Source organism: Megalobrama amblycephala, linkage group LG1 (genome assembly GCF_018812025.1).
Source record: "Megalobrama amblycephala isolate DHTTF-2021 linkage group LG1, ASM1881202v1, whole genome shotgun sequence".
Taxonomy (NCBI): domain Eukaryota; kingdom Metazoa; phylum Chordata; class Actinopteri; order Cypriniformes; family Xenocyprididae; genus Megalobrama; species Megalobrama amblycephala.
Genome location: NC_063044.1, coordinates 23,843,666 through 23,863,175, shown reverse-complemented (window position 1 = coordinate 23,863,175; position 19,510 = coordinate 23,843,666). Strand labels below are relative to the sequence as shown.

The window sequence follows — 19,510 nt, the reverse complement described above, 5'->3', positions numbered from 1 at the left end:
CAATACCACGTGATTAATGACGTTTGAAGCTTCAAACGTCAAACGTCATGCAGTATCGGAAAGTCGAGACAGCTGGTTTGAAAACATTGGCGCTTCAGTTGCATAAAGGAAAATGCATTTAATCATGTTTTATTGCTGGGGTCTCAGAGACCCTGAACAGAACATAAAAACAGCTCATCCAAAATAATTTAACTACTCACATCAGTTATGATCACATCATTGTATATTTTATATTATTGATCAATATGTGAATCCATTGACCAGGTTACACACACGAGTTGTGGTCTCATTGACACAAATTAATTTAGATGAGATTACTTCAGATTCAGTGGCGATTTCTTTAAGACTGCAAGGGAATTCGGCTTCCCTTATAATGTCACAAAATTAATGGTCAAATATGTACTATTGTATTAACATTTTATTGACTAAAAATGCGTTAGAAAACGTTCATCTCAAAGACGAGTTCGTTCAGAATCAGTTACATATAGCAGGTCGGCTGACTCGATTTCCTTCTCATACATTCCCGCAGCGTCACAGTGCATTTCCCTATTGAAGCCCAGCGTCCATTGACTTCAATGGGGCTGCTTTGAACGGTTTTTTTCAGCGCTTCGAAACTAGACGGTCATTGGATAAACGCTGCGATTATGTCCCGCCCACGGACGCTCAGCGTCTCTGGGGGTGAATGGGGAGTGGGCTGGCCCGGACTCCGAGCTTCTGCGTGATGATTGGAGGGTCTGTCGAAAGACTGCATCTCCTTTTGACTGACAGCGATTCTGTACTATAAGGAATCACTGAAGCTATTCGCGCGGTCAGGGTATATTCTGGCAAACCATTTGCCAATCACGTGTAGCAATAGGCAAAGCAAACTGTTGTACACGCCGTTTACGAACACATGCTGGATAACTCGCAAAGCAAATCATCCGTTTCCCTTTTCCAAGCGCTATTTTGACGAAATGACTTGGATAAGGAATTGGAGAAACAAGAGGCGGGACAACAGTTGAACAATTTCAAAGTTAAAGTTCCTGCAAAATAGGTTTTAAATAAATCTGTAATAGCTCTATTAAAACAATAGAATTGTTTTAATCCAAATGTAACACTCTCTGGCAGATAAATCGCACTCTAGCTTAACAATGACGTTAGTTTATTCCATCAAAATATGAAAAGCATCCAGCGGCATGGGAATGACATGACCTCATCTTTATGTCTCAATCAAAAATAAATAAATAAATAAAATGTAAAAAAATAACTAGCCTACCTGACTGTGGAGTTGGTTAATTAATGGTATATACATAAATTTATCTCAGTTAATAATAATTAAAAAAAATCCTGCAGACTTCTGTGAAAATCACTGCATAATCACCTAATCTTGTTTATTTGTAATCATGAATAGCTATTTGAAATAACTGTAAACATAATATCAGTCTCATTTCCGTATCCAAATAAGATCATTTTAATCACAAATATATAGTAGCACCATGATATGTGCATGGTCATGTCTCCTTTTTCAATGCATTATTTAGGCTATGTGTTAGATGTTTTTCTGTTTCCTGACAGGCTGTGCATAATAAAGATTAAAACATATTAAAAATATAAATTATTGTAAATTAATTCACTCATTGAATACTTACAACATACATAATGTCAACCACACTTTTATTATCTCTAAAATGCTATCTTTATTCAATAATAAATACTGAATAATTTTTGGTGTTAAAGACTGTTTTGTGATTGGCATGGTTTGGTTAAATTCTTAAGAGAACTGGTGACATGAAATGTAATGGCTATCAGGCCATTGAAACTCAACCTTGAATTAGGCCTATAAAGAAGTTCACATATGGGCCACATCTTTTTTTATTATTTGGCTCACTATAATTATGAATGATGAATTATGTCCGTTTGGTTTTGTTTTGAATAAAAAGAAACTGGGATAGATCAATCCTGTGCCAGAAGAAATTTGTTGACTTGTATCACATAGGGTTAATGACACAGTCACAGGTGGAGATGAGCCAATTATTCTAGCCCATTTCTGGAGACAGAAGAATAAAAGGTACTCAAAGTTCTTCCTTCATATGTAATTATGACTTGAGGGTTTAGTCAGACAGCATTATTTTATTCTCTCAAAAAAAATATTTGAGCCTTTTTTTTTTTTTTTTTTTTTTACAGTTTACAAATTTCAATATACTGTAGCAGAAATCACTCAAATTGGATGGGATCCTACAGTGTACATAAAGTGGATCAATATTAAAGTTGAATATGCCAAGTTGCCAACATTTTAAAATCATGATGGAATTTGTAAGGCCTAGGTGCAATATGGTGTGCATGTGTATCAGGCTGTCACATATAAACAGGGGAGGGAACACAGGACACATAACTGGCTAAATCTGTGACTTTCACTGCAGTGATTTGGAAAAAAAAAATTCATAACAAATCCATATTATGCATTTGTTTCAAACCTGTCAAAAATGTTACTTTGAGGTTCATACAAATGAATTACATTTTTATGTAAAGGTATAATTACTTGACTATTCCTAAATGCCAATCAGTTAGACCTCTCACAACAGTAATGTCCTAAACTCATGCCACACTAAAAGTCAATGTAAATCTCAGTGGATCTAATTCATCCTAAAATAATAAAAAGTAGATAGAATTATCAAAATGATGTTGCTTCCTTATGCAATAACATTAAGTACTGAAAACTTAACCCTATTGCAAAACATGATCTAACATGATCTAAAGTCCTCATTTGTTATTCTGATATGATAAATGCCAATGTTTCACTATGAGTATTTTTGATATGGATGATGTAGCACACTACAACACAACCTCTGGAGGACAGAGGTTGTAAACTATTGGCCCCTCAAAGAACTTGTTGAACACGTTATTTCCAGTATTTTTAATTTTCATATTGAAATTCTATATATATATATACACAAACATTTAGTTATTTGTGAGTGTAGGTAGATCAACTTTATTATGTTATTCCCAGTATGAGAGTGGGCGGAGCTGAGCTCTTTTTTTGCTTTTTAGACTGCACAGCATCATTGTTTTTAACCACACATTTTACTGCTGTGATGTTAGCTGATGTCTTTAAAGGTTTATATTATTAAAATTTAATTTCCCTATGAAAAAAAATGAAAGAAGATTTTACTACTGGAAAAGACTGTTGCTCTCTGTTGTAGTTCATGGGGTTATATTTCAATAATTCCACAAGTTAGTTACAGATATCTTGGCTATATTCATTAAAACCTCGGCTAGTAAAATCATAATTTGAATTCATAGTGTTGCTGATTTTACATATCTTCAATTAAAATATGGGCATAAATGGAGTAAACAGTTTATTTATCATTTTAATTATTACTTACACATAACAATACATTGGCTGATGCATAATCACCCTGTATATGTTAAACTTAAAACTCTAAAAATGTTATAATTTAAATGCATTGTTTGTAAGGGGAATCAGGATCAGAACCCGAATCAGAATACACTTTATTTGCCAAGTGTGTGCAAATGCACAATGTACTTGTTGTTTTCAGGAGATATGTATGACACAAGAGAACAGAAAAAAAAAACATTTAAATAAGTTAAAAATTACAATTAAAAAATGAAATTAAAAGTAGTATAGACATCTGGATCAGAACTTGAGACCTAAGGTATGTACATAGTATGTAGTAAGTCTGTGAAAAAAAGGGTTCATATTAGGTGTTAATTGATTAGTGTTGTCTAAGCAACGACATGACCAATAGAATCGGCTGCGGGGAGGAGTTTGCAGTGCACTTAACTAGTTGCTTTAAAAATTGGCGGTTATATCGTTCTACTTACAGATAGTGCAAATGTCGCTGGTTATGGGAACGACTTATTCAATAAAAAGGGGGACTTTGTCAGCTGTCCTGAGAGAGGACGATGTAACAGCTGACAATTTGGCCAGGATTTTTAAGGTATGCTCACGTTGAACCGTATTATGGAGCCCAACATGACATGAAGGAAAAGGGTTAGCTGAGTCCCGAATACGGCGGTAAAGTTAGTTTAACGTTTGACATTCGTTAGACAAATGTCCTATCAAACCCACTGTAAATTACTATTATAATTATTCCCCATGTTGCACAAGGCTTGTTTTTCAGATTATTAATCTGGTATGTTTTATATACAGTATTGAACCCATTTAAATACATTAAACTAACACCAGTTAACCTAAAGGTATTAAACCAACTGTAAATTACTGTAAACTGTAGAATATTAAATACACAAGGCTTGTTTTTTTCTGATGAACAGTTGTTTTACAGTTGGTTTGATACTTTTTAGGTCAAATGGTGTTGTAGTTTAATGGATTCAAATGGGTTCAATATACGTCAGTAGGCTACTTTATATTTAATAAATATACCATGTTATACATACCATCATTAATTTAAATGTAATTTATTTAATACCTTTAGGTCAAATGGTGTTAGTTTAATTTATTTAAATGGGTTCAATAACTGTATATAAAAAATACCAGATTAATCATCTGAAAAACAAGCGCAACATGGGGAATAATTACAGTTGTTTTGATACCTTTAGTTTAGGCCAAAGGATGTTGTAGTTTAATGGATTTACAGTTATAATACATTTTTTAACTTAAAAAGTATGCAATAAGGTTATATATTGGTAATTCCAAAAACAGATAAAAGGGATATTTTTCTGAACATTTTACTATTAGTCTGATATGTCATTTAGGCATTAACTTGCTTAATTGATTTATAGGGATAATTAATATATATTGTATTTCTTTAAACAAAGCCTTGTTCTTAGTTGTTTCAGGCTCAAAACATGAAATGCACAGAGTTTAATGGGTATGAAAACGAATGTGTAACAAATACAAAAACTAACTTTACCATTGTGTCATAATCTTATTTTTATTTTTTTTCTTATATTGTGCTGTTTTCTTTATCTCCCTCTGTAGATAACACAGTCAAGTGTTTACCTTACCAGTGACCAGGGAATTTCGATTTTTCCATCTGAAGGAGGATTTTTCAGTTCTATGGACCTTATGACTGGAGGGGTCACCTACCAGGTGATGGGTGATGACATGGCCGTGGTACTCCCAAACCAGGTTGCCTCTTTTCAGTCAAACCCTGGACCGAGCAGACCACGTTTTAGTTTTACAAGGTCTGCCAGTGCAACAGCAGTTCGGCCATGTAATCAAAGCCCAAAAATGTTCCAAAGGTAGGTTGCATTATTGTACTTTGACTAAACCTCATCATCATGTGTGGAGCCAATGTAGATGCACATACTCTCTAGACCTATTTTAAACATCTCCACTTAATTTAAACTCTTCTGGCATTTACTTTTTCAGTTACTGTAAATAAAATGTAAAATTTTTGTTATAGGTTGAATGAAAGACAGGGGATAAACAGGCCTAAAAATATTTTTTTCCATAGACTGCTTTACTCACGTTTACCTAGGGTGCTAGCTAGTGTAAGGAGACCTGCCACTGACCTGGCACCACTAGAGGCAGGTGCCACTCGACCCGCGACTCTTGTATATACCTGCCTCACAAACTATGACCATTATATGCACCTTTGACTCAGCCTGTTAATGTTATATGTGCCTGCTTTGCAACCAGTGAGTGCAACCGTTATGTGCCTACCACTCGTTATAATTGTTAATAGATAATAGTTGACATAGTCGAGCAAATACATAGTTTAGAACTCACTCAAAATTAAGTTATTGTTTATTGATCCGTTGTCAAAATCACATTTTCAGTCATGCTCAGATTCGGAAAAAGCACTCTTTCCTGTGAAATTGCTTAACATCATGTACATTTAAAAACAACAAACTAAAAAAATATGACAAAGAATTGTTATAAGATCGTTGAACTTGAACCAGCTTGGTATGACAACTGACACAGCATTTTTGCCATATCACCAACCCTTAGTTCTGTGTCTGTATAGTTTAGGATACTGAACTTCTTTCTTTGTTCCTACAGAACTATTTTCCTAGGACAACTGGAAGGTGACAAAATTGTACAAGACAAAGCCCTAGTCATACCCTTTGAGGAGTCAGAGGCTTGTCTAAAGACAATTACGTCAAAAGTGAAAGAAGCACTGAACATGGGTGCTGAGGAAAACATGTTTTTGACTGATAGTCAAGGACATCTTCTCCTTGACACCCCTGGTACAACAGGTTTGTGTTTTTAGCCAGGGATGAATGTTGAAAAAGTTGAACAAGTAAATTACAACATGATTAACTGACAGTATTCATTCTGACTTTCATTATTTTTTTCTTTTCTCCACAGGGTCTGGTTACTGGAAGCAAAGCTCCAGGAGGATTTTTGCTATTAGGGATGATGTGTTCGCAGAGATGGGCAGAAGAAAGAGAAGAAAATTCTGGTTAGTCCATGAGTGTTGTCACTAGAAAATTAAAGTCATCTATGAACATTATATTGTCCTTTTACAAAGGTTGTTCTAACCTCAGTCATGAAATGTTCTGTCTGTCTGTCTGTCTAAACGGTTTCAAACTTCAAGTTTTTACTTTAAACTTGCAGGATTTTCTTTCTTAAAGGTCCCGTTTTTCGTGGTTTTTTGAAGCTTTGATTGTGTTTATAGTGTGCAATATAACATGTGTTCATGTTTCGCGTGTAAAAAAACACAGTATTTTTCACATAATTTACTTATCTGTATACCGCTGTTTCCACTGTCATAAAAACGGGCTGATGACTTCCTTGTTCTATGAAGTCCCTCCTTCAGAAATACGTAACGAGTTCTGATTGTGCCAGCGGTTCCTGTGTTGTGATTCGACAGCAGCTTAGCGCATCTTGCCCGGAAAGGTCACGCCTCTTACCATAACGTGGAGATGCATGCGCTCAGTGTTATTGTAAACATGTCTTTAATTTTACCCTATCAATTTGAGCCGGAATCAGACCCGGTGATTGGACTGCGGGATGAAAATAACAGCGTTTCGACGACATGGCGACAAACACACTCTACAAACGCAACTCTTGTGTATTCCTGTGGGCGGAGGTTAGTCAAAAAACTGTTTTAGTGACGTCATTAAAGAAGGAAGTAGAGGGATGTAGTCCAAACTGGCCGTTCGATGTAGGCGACTTCTGTTAAATAAAATATCTCGCTTGGCTTTGAACTTTGAGCTTTAAAATTTTACAGATTTTATTTATACTCTAACAACAACATTACACACTAACTAAAGTTTAAAACATGGGATCACGAAGAACGGGACCTTTAAGCCAACTTCAAAGCCTTGATGAAACAACTTTCCTGTAGCTCAGTGGTTAGAGCATTGCACTAGCAATGCCAAGGTCATGGTCATTCGATCCCAGGGATTGTACATACTCAGATACAAATGAATAGTATAACGCAATGTAAGTTGCTTTGGATAAAAGCATCTGCCAAATGCGTAAATGTAAATGATGCACTTTCTTTTGTATCTACCGTTATAAGGGCATTTTTCTAACTCTATTAAATGTATGCATCATCTTTTATACCAAATTTTTAAAAATAATCAAATTCATTGAGACAGTAATAAGACATTACAAGACTGTTACCAATTAATTGCAGTCAGTATTAACAATATCCATGTTTGCACTGCAGAGGAAACACTTGACGCTGCATCTGAAGTGGCATTTGGGAATATTTCTAGAGTCTGTCTAATGAAGCTCAAAGGAGGCATGAAAATTGCAAATAGGTGGTCTTCAGGAATGAATCATTCATTCAACTGATTGTTTAAAATGGCTGATTTATTCAGTAATGAAGCAAGTAACTGATTTTATGAACGAGTCATTGAATTGTTTAGCCTCTACATATGAAAATAGAATTAAACATTGCAACATGTCTTTTATTTATTTATGTAATTTTTACTGTTATAGTAACACATCAAGGAACGATGGATTAGGTCTTGGTGATCTCAAGGACATGATTGAGGAAGTCATTATTGCAGCAGATGGCCTACCTGCTGTTTCTGCGAAAATCAGAGAGGTGTGCAAGCAAAGCGAAGGCCTCACACGGCAGCAATGTGACATTTTGAGGACATCCTTCAGATGCAATGTGTGCAGAGGCAAGTAGTCACCCAGGCATCATACAGACATGTCACTCTTGGTTTTTATAAAGTTTCCTATACTCTGGACAATACAGGATTATAAATACCTTTATAATGAAGTAAAAAGTGCAAAAAGTTATTTTAACCTTTAAACGCATATCTCGGGACGTCATAAACTAGCCTCCCCTTAATTTTTTTTTTTTTTTTTTTTAATTAGACCTACACCGACTTAGTATTTCTCGTTCTTTTCGTTATCAACAATGTAATGAGAAAAAATATAAAACGAAATGGTAAAAGAATGCTAGATTTCTAACTTTATTTTTTTAATAAAAAATGTATATGTTCACTTGTGACCCGAGATTTTAAATTTCTTTTTTTCTGAGCAACAATATTGAGTCTCTGACATCTCAGTATGGGTAATTCATCTTTATTTCTCAAGGTGGCAATGTCTGATAAACAATTATGACATGATACATCAATCATAGTAATTAGTGCAGCCATAAAACTAAAGAATGTACAAGTAGCAAATCATGACATGGCTCGTCGAGCTTTACTGTAGAGCAGGTACATAAATATAAATTATATATTTCTACATAAATATATAATGCTTGATAGTGGATCTAATAACAAATCTCAAAATGTAGATTAAGAAAATTATCAAAACAATAGTTTTGAATGTATTAAATGGTTTAGAGCCAGATGCTGAATTGCGTTCTGACGATTAAGGCCCCGGTATACTTCAAACGAAATCGAAGAACGAACTGATATGACGTCATTTTGAACAAAATCGGGCCCAAACCAAGTTCGTTTCGTGTTCTTTTTGGAAGTTTGAAACGGCTTGCAAAAGCGAATTTTCAGGAAAAGTTTGCTCCAGCTGCAAAACACCTTTGTACTACCATTGGTCCGTGACAATAACGTAATAGGAGAAGTGCGCTGAGGCTCCGCCTTCACTCGCGTAGGACGCGTCTTTGACTCATTTTGTGTGTTTGAGTTCATCGAGGTAAGATCTCAGCGGGTGAAAACATGAACACACTGGATAGCTGCTTTATAGTACAAAATGAAGTTGAGCTTCTGATGAAACGAGGCACTGACACTGTTTTTCATGTTTGATACTGTAAAGCTGCTTGATTTTAAGCAATCCATTGAATAAAGTGCTATATGAAGACGTGACATGACTGGAGTGCTAATTTGCAGAGCTGGTGCAGAACTTCGTTTGCCGGGGCCTTTACAATGAGGATAGTGGGGAAGCAGCTGCTCAAAATTAACCCATCCAAATTTCAACAGACAACGAAATATGCTTTATTTTGTGATTGTTATTGATATTGTTACTGATGTACAAAACAGTCAATGTGATGGATCTGCCAAGAGCATTAGCAAATCACAACCCAAAAATAGTCCATAGCCACAAACAAGGAGCAAAGTGATCTTCAGTTGTCACAGTCCTTATCGAATCTTGCATAAGCTCGAGAAAAAAAAAGTGATCTCAGGCCTCATTAGACAATAAAATTAGGCATAAATTGTAACCGTAAAAAAGATAAAGAATTTTGGTTAAATCACAGGAAATATTTCCAGGGACATAATCGAGCTTGAGCCTCTCAAACTGACAGAAGACCAAAAACTGCACCACCTTTCCAGGGTATAATAAGTACAAAAGACATACACTGAATTGATAGAACGTGGCCAGCACCATGAAAACAAAAAAGGGGAAACAAAGCCATACAATGTCTAAAAACAGTAACACCACAAACCCTAGAATGAACATAATACATTTAACTAAATTTAGAGCCATACATAAATTTTAGTTAATGCAAAAATAATTCTATAAGACAAAAGTCATATTAATCATGACATCACATTTTCCTACATCCCCTCTAATACATCAAAGTTGCCTTTAGAATTCCCATAAAAACAGTTCAACTTCCTGTTTGAACCTCTTTGTCACTAGGCCGATCCATTCCCACAACACACCAGTCACAAGTCATCTTAATTAAAAAATAGCCATAGTTTACTTTAACTTAAGTAAAATAACTAAGCCTGTGCACTGACTACAATGACAAATAAAAATATAACAAACCAATATAGTAATGTCTTTTTATTGATCAATGCAAAGATGAATGTATAAGAATCATATGTGGGATAAATCCTGGCCATCACAGTTATGCATTTGAAGGGTTAAAAGTGATAAATAATTCTCACTCTTCATGTTGTTTGTTGCAGGTGTGATGGACAGTCCAGTGCTAGCACGATGTTGCAGAAGCCTGATTGGCTGCCGAAACTGTGTTGACACAGTTATCCAGGGGGGGCAAGGCTGTGTGAAATGCCGATCAGAAATGTCAGCTGAAACCGTGGTCCCTGTTGCAGGCCTTTCTGAGGTTTTAAGTGTAATTCAATCCTTGGAAGTTTGAAATTACTTTAAATGGGTTTTTGTTCTGTTAAGACAAGGCAGATTTAAACGTTCTGTGCCATCAGATTGTTTAATGGCATGTACCTAATTTCCAGGTCAATTCTATAAGATAAGCAATACGTACAAACTTAATTTGTTCTTGATAATGTTCTCTATAAGCAGATTCTTTGTGTTCTGCAAAATCTACATATTGAATGGTTCATTAGTCAGTTTCTAGGTTTCTGATTGTTTTATGCTGTTGCATGTAAATTTAAGCTATAGTTTGCTTGGGAATTATCTGTTTTTGACAATGAATATTAAAGTGAGTGAATATTAAAATATGTTGTACTGCATTTGTCATGTCTGAGAACAGTCCATTGACATTACATTTGTTAGTTGTCACTTTGTTTTGCTGAAACCCCAAACATCTGAAAACTAAAATAATTATACCTTTTAAGTGTTTTATTACAACCATAGAACTTTATTTTTCCTCCAAAACAACATAACTGGGATTTATCATTCTTAAATAACATGTAATACATGTACAATGTTTGCCAAAAAGCAAAATATTCTGAGTGGTCTGACAAGATGCAGCTGTGAAAATGCAATGTCAAACAGCTCTATGCACATCTTCTGGTGATGTTAATAAGGTCAGTTACACAATCTTGGTATGGCCTGTAGTGTTCATTTACAGTATAATTAAATACACTTGCCAGGTCAGAATAAAGTAAATTAAATTCAGTCTCTGCTCTAATTTTGCCCTCTTCAGACTGGAATGGATCAGTGCCAAATATGGATGGAGCCGTCAAACTGTGTCCCATTGTCTGTCTGTACAGTTCAGCAGCTTCTGACGCCCTCGGCAGAAGGTCCTCTGAGATCCTTGCTTTGCATCCAATTGTGGCCAGTAGATTGGGAATGCCTTTACCTATAAATACATTTTTCTTTTCTTAAATTAAGTAAATTGAATTGTATGATAGAATTATTTTACAAAAAGTTAACAGATAAAACATCAATGTGCATTATAAACACGCACACACACAGAATTTATCTTCCAGAATCTGGCAGTAAGTTTTGGAAGATCATTTTTAGTCCATCTCTGCAAGACAGACATTTCAGGATAAGAGATGGACTAAAAGTGAACTCAAACACCTTACTGCCAGATTCTGGATAAATTCTTCAAACAGTGGTACAAGAGGATGTGGTGCTGGTCCATCAGGAGTCATTCTCAAGCTGTCTGTCTATAAGCCCTATTAAAACCCAGTCTTCATGTATTTTATAACACTTCAGCTTGTGATTCTTATCAAGTGCAGGTCATTTTTTAGGATTCTTTAGCTAACCTAAGTCTCTGAGATCCTAACACCTTGCACTTCTGGAGACTCCAGGTAGGTTGCAGCTCTGGAAAATGGTGGCGCTGGAGACTAAAGGGTTCCTGATGGTTTCACACTTAATTCTTCACCTTAATTCTTAACTCTTTTGCAGTTAACATGTGTCTTTTCTTTTCCACCTGTTTTTGTCTGACCCCGCTGACCCAATGAGCATTTTGCTGTCCCTTGGTCATGCTTTAACTTTGCAATTTCTAGTATTGCATTAGTATTGCGTCCTTCTCATGAGTATTTAATAATTTTTGACTTTTCAGTCTGAGTTAAATCTCTTTTTTGGCTCATTTTGCCTGTAAAAGAAAACTTGCCTAATAATTCTGCACACCTGAATATAAGGCATTTTTCATTTCCAGCCTTCATGAACAATTATATATCACTTATAAATGATTAAAAACAATATTAATAGTAGTTATTAAGATTGATGTGGATTGGAATTGGTAAAATGTGCTTGGGAAAAAAATATGATCAGAAAATCAACTTGCCTAATAATTCTGCACTCCCTGTATATATATATATATATATATATATATATATATATATATATATATATATATATATATATATATATATAGAAATATAGAAAAATACAGTAAAACTGATTTGAAAGTCAATAAATTAAGTAAATGTTTAAGAAAACATGTTTGCTACACTGTCAATAAACTTTATCAAGTACATTACAATAATGGTCTATATATTAGCACTTGATGATTCAGCTAAACTGAACATTGTTGTGGTCCAATAATAAAGAATAAGTCACAATACAGTTCTAATGTTAAACTACAGTTCAGTTCTAAATGTTAAACAGTGTAGCCAATATCCCACATACCTAGAATATTATGGCTATTCCATGCACAAACAAATCGCTGCACTCCAACCCTGCTGATCTCACATGTAAGATTGGACACACAGTATCTTGACAATCCATCCTCCATATCCAAAGACTCCTGGTCAACCATCTGGATTAGAGCACTCTTGATTGGGAAATTAACCCGCTTGTTTACTTCTGGCCATATTCTCTCAACTGTATGGTTCTGTGGAAAGAAAATTAATTTCCACAATATTACTTGAAAATTTTACAGTATAAAGTGCTTATGTTGCAACAGCATGGTGGTATAAAACATTCACTTTCCTGTCTTTTGCCACCTTCTGCTACTTATACCAACAAAAATAATTAGAGAGATCATTCCTAGTGTTTCCAATATTGTTGGCAATATATACAGTGGCATGAAAAAGTATGTGAACCCCTTGCAGAATCTGTGAAAATGAGAATTATTTTAATAAAATAAGAGGGATAATAGAAAATGCTTATTTTCTGTTTTGTTTTTGTTTTGTTTACTCTGTCCTGAGTAAGATATTTTACATAAAAGATGTTTACATATAGTCCACAAGACAAAACAATAGCTGAATTTATTAAAATAACCACGTTCATAAGTATGTGAACCACTGATTCTCAATACTGTGTGTGGTTACCTGATGATCTACGACTTTTTTTGTTTTGTGATGGTTGTTCATGAGTCTTTTGTTTGTTCTGAGCAGTTAAACTGAGCTCTGTTCTTCAGAAAAATCCTCCAGCTCCTGCAGATTCTTCAGTTTAAGCATTTTTGCATATTTGAACCCTTTCCAGCAGTGACTGAATGATTTTGAGATTCATCTTTTCACACTGAGGACAACTGAGAGACTCAAACACAACTATTAAAAAAGGTTCAAACATTCACTGATGCTCCAGAATGAAACACGATGCATTAAGAGTCGGGGGGTGAAAACTTTTGAACAGGATGAAGATGTCACAATTTTTCTTATTATATTTAAATATCATTGTTTTTCATTTAGTACTGCCCTTCGGAAGCAACAGAAGATACTTGCATGTTTCCCGGCAGACAAATTAAGTACAATTTACCTTGATAGTTAAATTCAAAAGTTTTCACCCCTTGGCTCTTAATGCATCGTGTTTCCTTCTGGAGCATCAGTGAATGTTTGAACCTTTTTTAATAGTTGAGTTTGAGTCTCTCAGTCGTCCTCAGTGTGAAAAGATGGATCTCAAAATCTTACAGTCACTGCTGGAAAGGGTTCAAATATGCAAAAATGCTTGAAAACTGAAGAATCTGCAGGAGCTGGAGGATTTTTCTGAATGTTATGTATTATGTATGTTATATATAATAAATAAATAGTAAATGTATATATTCTTTACATCTCAAAACAGTGTCCAATAAAATATTTAGACTCATTTCAAAGTGTTAAATATCTACATGAGAAATAGATTCAAAAGTTATAACGAAAAATGGAGGATTTTTTTTTATTTTTTTTTTTTTTTTTAAACACTGGTGGTGAAATAATGGTGCTAGTCCTAGAGACCCCCAAGTGGTCTATAATACATAAGTGGTACATAATAAGATACAATGGGAGGGTACAGCATCTTCAATGGTTTACCTATAAATATAAATTTTAGCAAAGCCTGTACACATGTGAAATAGTACCTGAATGTGAACAAGAAAATGTAGAATAAGAGGAAAAGTGTAGCTTAAGGAAAGTCACATGTGAAAACATGTGCACAGATTGAAGCTTTGAAGAAAGAAAGGCTGAAATACCAAATACCAGTTTCATACATAGTAAGCACAACATTTCTCACCAAACCTAACCTTAGTTGATGTTGTCTGGAGGTAAGGCAGCCTTTGCTGGTTATGGCGGTATTCTGCCACAATGTCCTGCATGAATAGGGTTAAATAAAATTCCGTGCCATGGTCCACTCTGACCTGATCCCACAATCCGTGGGAAAGGACAGCATTTCTGAAAAGAGGCATAAATTAAAATTACTGGCTTTACCATCAAGTGCAACAATAATATGGGAAGAATACAAAATCTTAAGCTTACCTGTACACTTCTTCATAAATTGTTAAATTATTCTTTATCGGCATGGTGGAGTGTCCGACAATTTTTTTACTGTAACCATCAATGGCCACAACATGGGTCACACCAAACATACATAGTTTCTCATTCTGGTCCATATGCAATTTGTGACCCACATACTCTGCCTCATATGGAACTGGATTAAGATTTCTTGCACCCTGAAATAAAACAAGCATGGTTACATTGATAACACATAACAAAGGTGAAGAAATCTGATTACTTTATGAATGTGTTCTATGGCAGCAAGTCTGAAATTACTGGAAGTATGGCAAATACAGATGACTTTGATGTAGTCATTCTACATTTACCTACTTGATTGCATATTGCCCAATGTGCTCAGTTTTCCTAAAGCCACTGGGTAGCCTGTTTATTGCTGCTTGCAGCTTTAAATCATTGCTGGAACGTTTCAGTGCAAAGGAACAACTGACTTCCTTGTCTTTGCCCTCACTATTGAACTATAGAGCTGACTGATATGCACCCTGAGATCTGCTCTATTAATTGATCTTGCACATACTTTTCATACTGCATGTAAATAATACAATGTGTGATTCTAATGATTATTAATACAATGTGATTAATACAACACAACAATTAAGGTTGAAGGCTAATATACAATTTTAATAACCATGCATGTTTACGGACATGCTAAAACAAGGCTAAGCATGTTGATGTATTTTGATGTTCAAAGAAGTGCTAAGCCACTTAAGCCTACCTGGCATCGAGCCCTGTGATTTGGTTCGTGCATTTGAGCCAATGTCTGTCCCACCCGAACCTCTGACGCATGTACACCCTGTGATGCAAGGTAGCCGGTCATCATTTTGCGTCCATAGCATGGTCCAGTCTGCACACACAAAATGGGTCAAAACAAATCACTGAATCATTCTTTCAGTTTTAACCCTGATGAATCTTGACATTATCATCCTGTAATATGATGGACTTCCGACATGGTAGTTTAAGAAATGAAAAGCTACACACTCCATAAATTAGGGTTAGAAGAACTGTTGCCAAACATAACACGCTAGAAACATAATCACAGCAATAATGATGCAATCATAGACCCTTAAGCATTTGCCTATTTAAATCCAAACAGCAACTGATTTTGGGCCGGGCAGTGTATTTGTAACTATCCATTCTCTACAGCGCTTATCCTCTGTAGTGTAATGGGAGGCCTGCAACAAATCCCAGCATCTCAGGAATCAGGCAGTGAATCTAAACTACTACTAGTAAACTAATTTTCATTTCATGTCAACATTCAAATGCTACCCTCTGCCTTTTGTCTAAGTACTGAAATATTGTATGGTCCCTTGTTGTTGACTACGTGATAAAGCATTATAAATGGCAGAGGCTGCCAAACTACAGAATACATCTACATACGCAATCTTTTATCATAATTCGAATTAGGAAGTCATTATAATGTAGCAAAACATAAATTATGAGCAGCACAATGAACGAACCGTTGATGAACGACCCATAACTATCACAGATACAGTGTTTTACATCTTCAGCATACTACAGAGAATGCAATACCTGAGAATCCAAAGGCAAGCGTGCACCATAACAACGTGTCTCATCACAAACACAAACAATAACAGACAACAACTGAAGGAAAAGGAGGAACACAAATACACAGGGTGATTGAAATGAAATGATGAACAGGTGCTAGTTAATCAGAAAGAAACCATAGTTACAAATGAGGAGCGGGAAACTGGAACAAAGGAGAACATGTGACTGAGGAATACAAATAGGAAGTTCATGAAAATAGAACAAAAGCAGGCATGAAAGCAACAAAAAGCAGGTTTTGCATGATTGAGAAAGCATGATAATATTACAGATAAATTACTCGGATTTGTAGGCCCATCTGTAATATTATGCAGCAGGTTTTTTGTTGTTGTTTTGTTATCAGTTTGTTTTGTGTTCTAGGCTATAGTATTCCAAGTTTACAGAGGCAGAAAAAAAAAGTTCCAGATGTTAAGTGTCGTCATCGCTGCTCATTTTCACACAGTACAAACTTACTTGTCAAATAAATATATGAACATGAATTTACTTTAGTTCATTTGTAGAGATTGCAGAGTGATACATGTCCTAATAAAAACTGCTTCCAATAATCATGAAAAAGTGTTAGTTCACCCTCATGTTGTTTCATACCTGTAATTGTTTCTTTCTTCTGTTGAATATAAAAAGATATTCTGAAGAATGTTGATTTTGGTATTGAGTTCAATTGTATGGATGAAAACAAAAATGAGACATTTCTCATAATATCTTTTTTATGTTCAAAAGAAGAAAGACCTATATGGAATTACATGAGGGTGAGTAAATGACAGAATTTTAATTTTTAGGTTAACTATACCTTTAAGATTTTTAGAAAAAAAATGATCCATCTCTGTAATTGCAAGCATATGGGACCCCCAAGGTTGATGCTTCAAAAACCACACAAAGTGAGCTCAGCAGTAATCAATATGAGCCTACTGAAACAATAGGTGTGTTAGAAAAATACAAATTGTTTTCAACACAAACCACATCACTAATCAAGCTTCAAAACGCACTTGCATCACAAAGATGTTCTTCTAAGAGTATTAAGTTTTTTTTTTTTTTTAATCTCTGTGTTCCACATTCAAAGAGAATGACATATTCATCTGGGACTGCATGAGAAGTAAATTATGAGATCCTTTTCATTTTTGGCTGGAGTATCCCTTTAAGTTTCCACTATTCCTTTATTTGTAAAAGTGAAAATGCAGTGTAGAAGAGTAGAAAGAAAAAGGCTATATCTGTACCTCTCCTGCATCAGTTTCTTTACAGTACTGTCCAAAAAATATTCCCATGACATACAATATATTAAAAAAAAACTATAATTGTTTTAGCTCCACTGTGAACAAAAATAAAAATAGTCAGAAGACAATGTGCATGTCCTATGTACCCTGTTCAAATGTTTATGTATTGTATATTGTCTTAGGAGGGAAGCACAAAACAGTGGTGAAGAGAATTGCCCTTGACGAGGCAATCATGGCAGCCATTCGGCAAGTCAATACTTGGCAAAAAAAATAAATAAAATAAATTACTAGAACAGTATTAAAGATAGACAGTTACGGTTACAATAAGCGCAGCTCACCTCTACTATAGCTTGAGAAACCGCCAATTCTAGTTCCTCATTGGAGATAGTGGATCTTTTCAGACCCCTTTCAGAGCGGAATTTCCTTATACTTCGCTCTGAATTTCCCCTCTGCATTCCTAGCTCGGACAAGTGATGTGATATTTCTTGATCGGTATGACCATTTTCGTACATATGTGTTATAAGTTCTTGATATTGAGACAATCCAGCCATAATTCAATAAGACACGACACATTCCCAACACTCTCTGTTTCACTTAAAAGCGCATTTCCGCCACCTACTGGACTGAAGTGCGAACTGTGATTCATTATGGATAGGAGAAAAGCGAAATCCTATTGATTAGACCTTTTACTCTGAAATATTGTAAACGTGCATCATAAATCTTATATTGTTTTGGGGTATTATTCAGTATATATTTTTACATGACACATTTTCAATTTGTAGTAAAGCACGAGAACTTTAACTTTGAAATTGTTCAACTGTTGTCCCGCCTCTTGTTTCTCCAATCCCTTATCCAAGTCATTTCGTCAAAATAGCGCTTGGAAAAGGGAAACGGATGATTTGCTTTGCGAGTTATCCAGCATGTGTTCGTAAACGGCGTGTACAACAGTTTGCTTTGCCTATTGCTACACGTGATTGGCAAATGGTTTGCCAGAATATACCCTGACCCACGATGCAACGACATTTCTAATTATGGACAGATGGTCACACACTAACTGGACATTAATTGAATGATAGTTTTTTCTGTTCACATATTGATCTTCGTGTGTGCGGGGCGCCTGAATTCTGATATGTGTGCCGTCTATTACACCACTTATTCGAGGAAACCCCGCTTTCCGAAAAAAAGAGGTCTGAATGGCACCCTGTTCTTGACGAGATGGAAATGTTACGGTCTGACTTAAAAGACGGCAAAGGGCCCCTGCAACCCGGTGTATAATCCTACTGACAGACGATTTATGAATGTGGAAAACATCTCCCACTACAGACTGGAAACTCCCAGTTGCAAAAAAGCGAAGAGCTATAAGCAGCTGTAACACGGATGGTAGCGAGTGGTTGCGCTGAGTGACACGGTCAAGGTCGTCTTCCAGCTTGTTTGCGATCTCATAGATTGCGCGACGATCAAATCTATATTCTCGTAACAGTTTTTCGTCGTTAAGATGGTCCAGCGGGTTCTCCCTATCACGAAATATTCGCCTCGGCACATCAATATCTTCAGCAAGATCCATAAACTCAGCCATGTCATCTAATTTATGTTCGTGAAACTCTTAAGGTAAAGTTTGCCCAACCTTAGAGTATACTTAAGAAAATGACAGTTAAGGGGCTTTATGCAACACTTAACGGTTTTTAAGGGATTACTTAAGTGAAAAATAGACACATAAGGGAAATTCTAAGGGTTTATGACGTTTCACTTAAAGAAACCCTTAAGTGACGGTTAAGGGTTATTTTTTGCAACACCCTTAAGTTTAAGGGAAACATAAAGGCGATCTTAAGGGAAAATTACACTTAAGGTGCTTTATGCAACCGGGCCCTGAACTCTTGAACGGTGCCGCATTGCCAACAAATTACTACTGACAGATGAGCCTAGAATATGAACGCAACACATTTAAATACACGTGTTTTCCTCCCATAAAGAAAAAGACAGTGCCATTAAAATACCAAACTTAGTAAACACTATACTAATAAAGCACAGAAAAATTGGTTTGTGCCGAT

General features: G+C 35.5%; 2 protein-coding genes across 2 annotated transcripts; one reads left to right on the top strand and one right to left on the bottom strand.

Annotated features, from left to right (window-relative positions):
- Positions 1-3,833: 3,833 nt before the first annotated feature.
- LOC125263107 lies at positions 3,834-10,755 on the top strand. The gene is made up of 6 exons (XM_048182029.1): positions 3,834-3,938; positions 4,940-5,202; positions 5,966-6,162; positions 6,275-6,368; positions 7,859-8,046; positions 10,246-10,755. Exons 1-6 carry the CDS (start codon positions 3,834-3,836, stop codon positions 10,431-10,433), a joined length of 1,035 nt encoding a protein of 344 aa, XP_048037986.1. The 3' UTR covers positions 10,434-10,755.
- A 122-nt stretch (positions 10,756-10,877) lies between these two features.
- On the bottom strand, positions 10,878-19,051 carry LOC125265193. The gene is made up of 6 exons (XM_048185279.1): positions 17,801-19,051; positions 15,407-15,535; positions 14,659-14,852; positions 14,427-14,574; positions 12,617-12,821; positions 10,878-11,336 (listed from the first exon to the last, which is right to left on the bottom strand). The coding sequence occupies exons 1-6, from the start codon at positions 18,011-18,013 to the stop codon at positions 11,032-11,034; spliced, it is 1,194 nt and encodes a 397-aa protein (XP_048041236.1). The 5' UTR covers positions 18,014-19,051; the 3' UTR covers positions 10,878-11,031.
- Between the last annotated feature and the right edge of the window lie 459 nt (positions 19,052-19,510).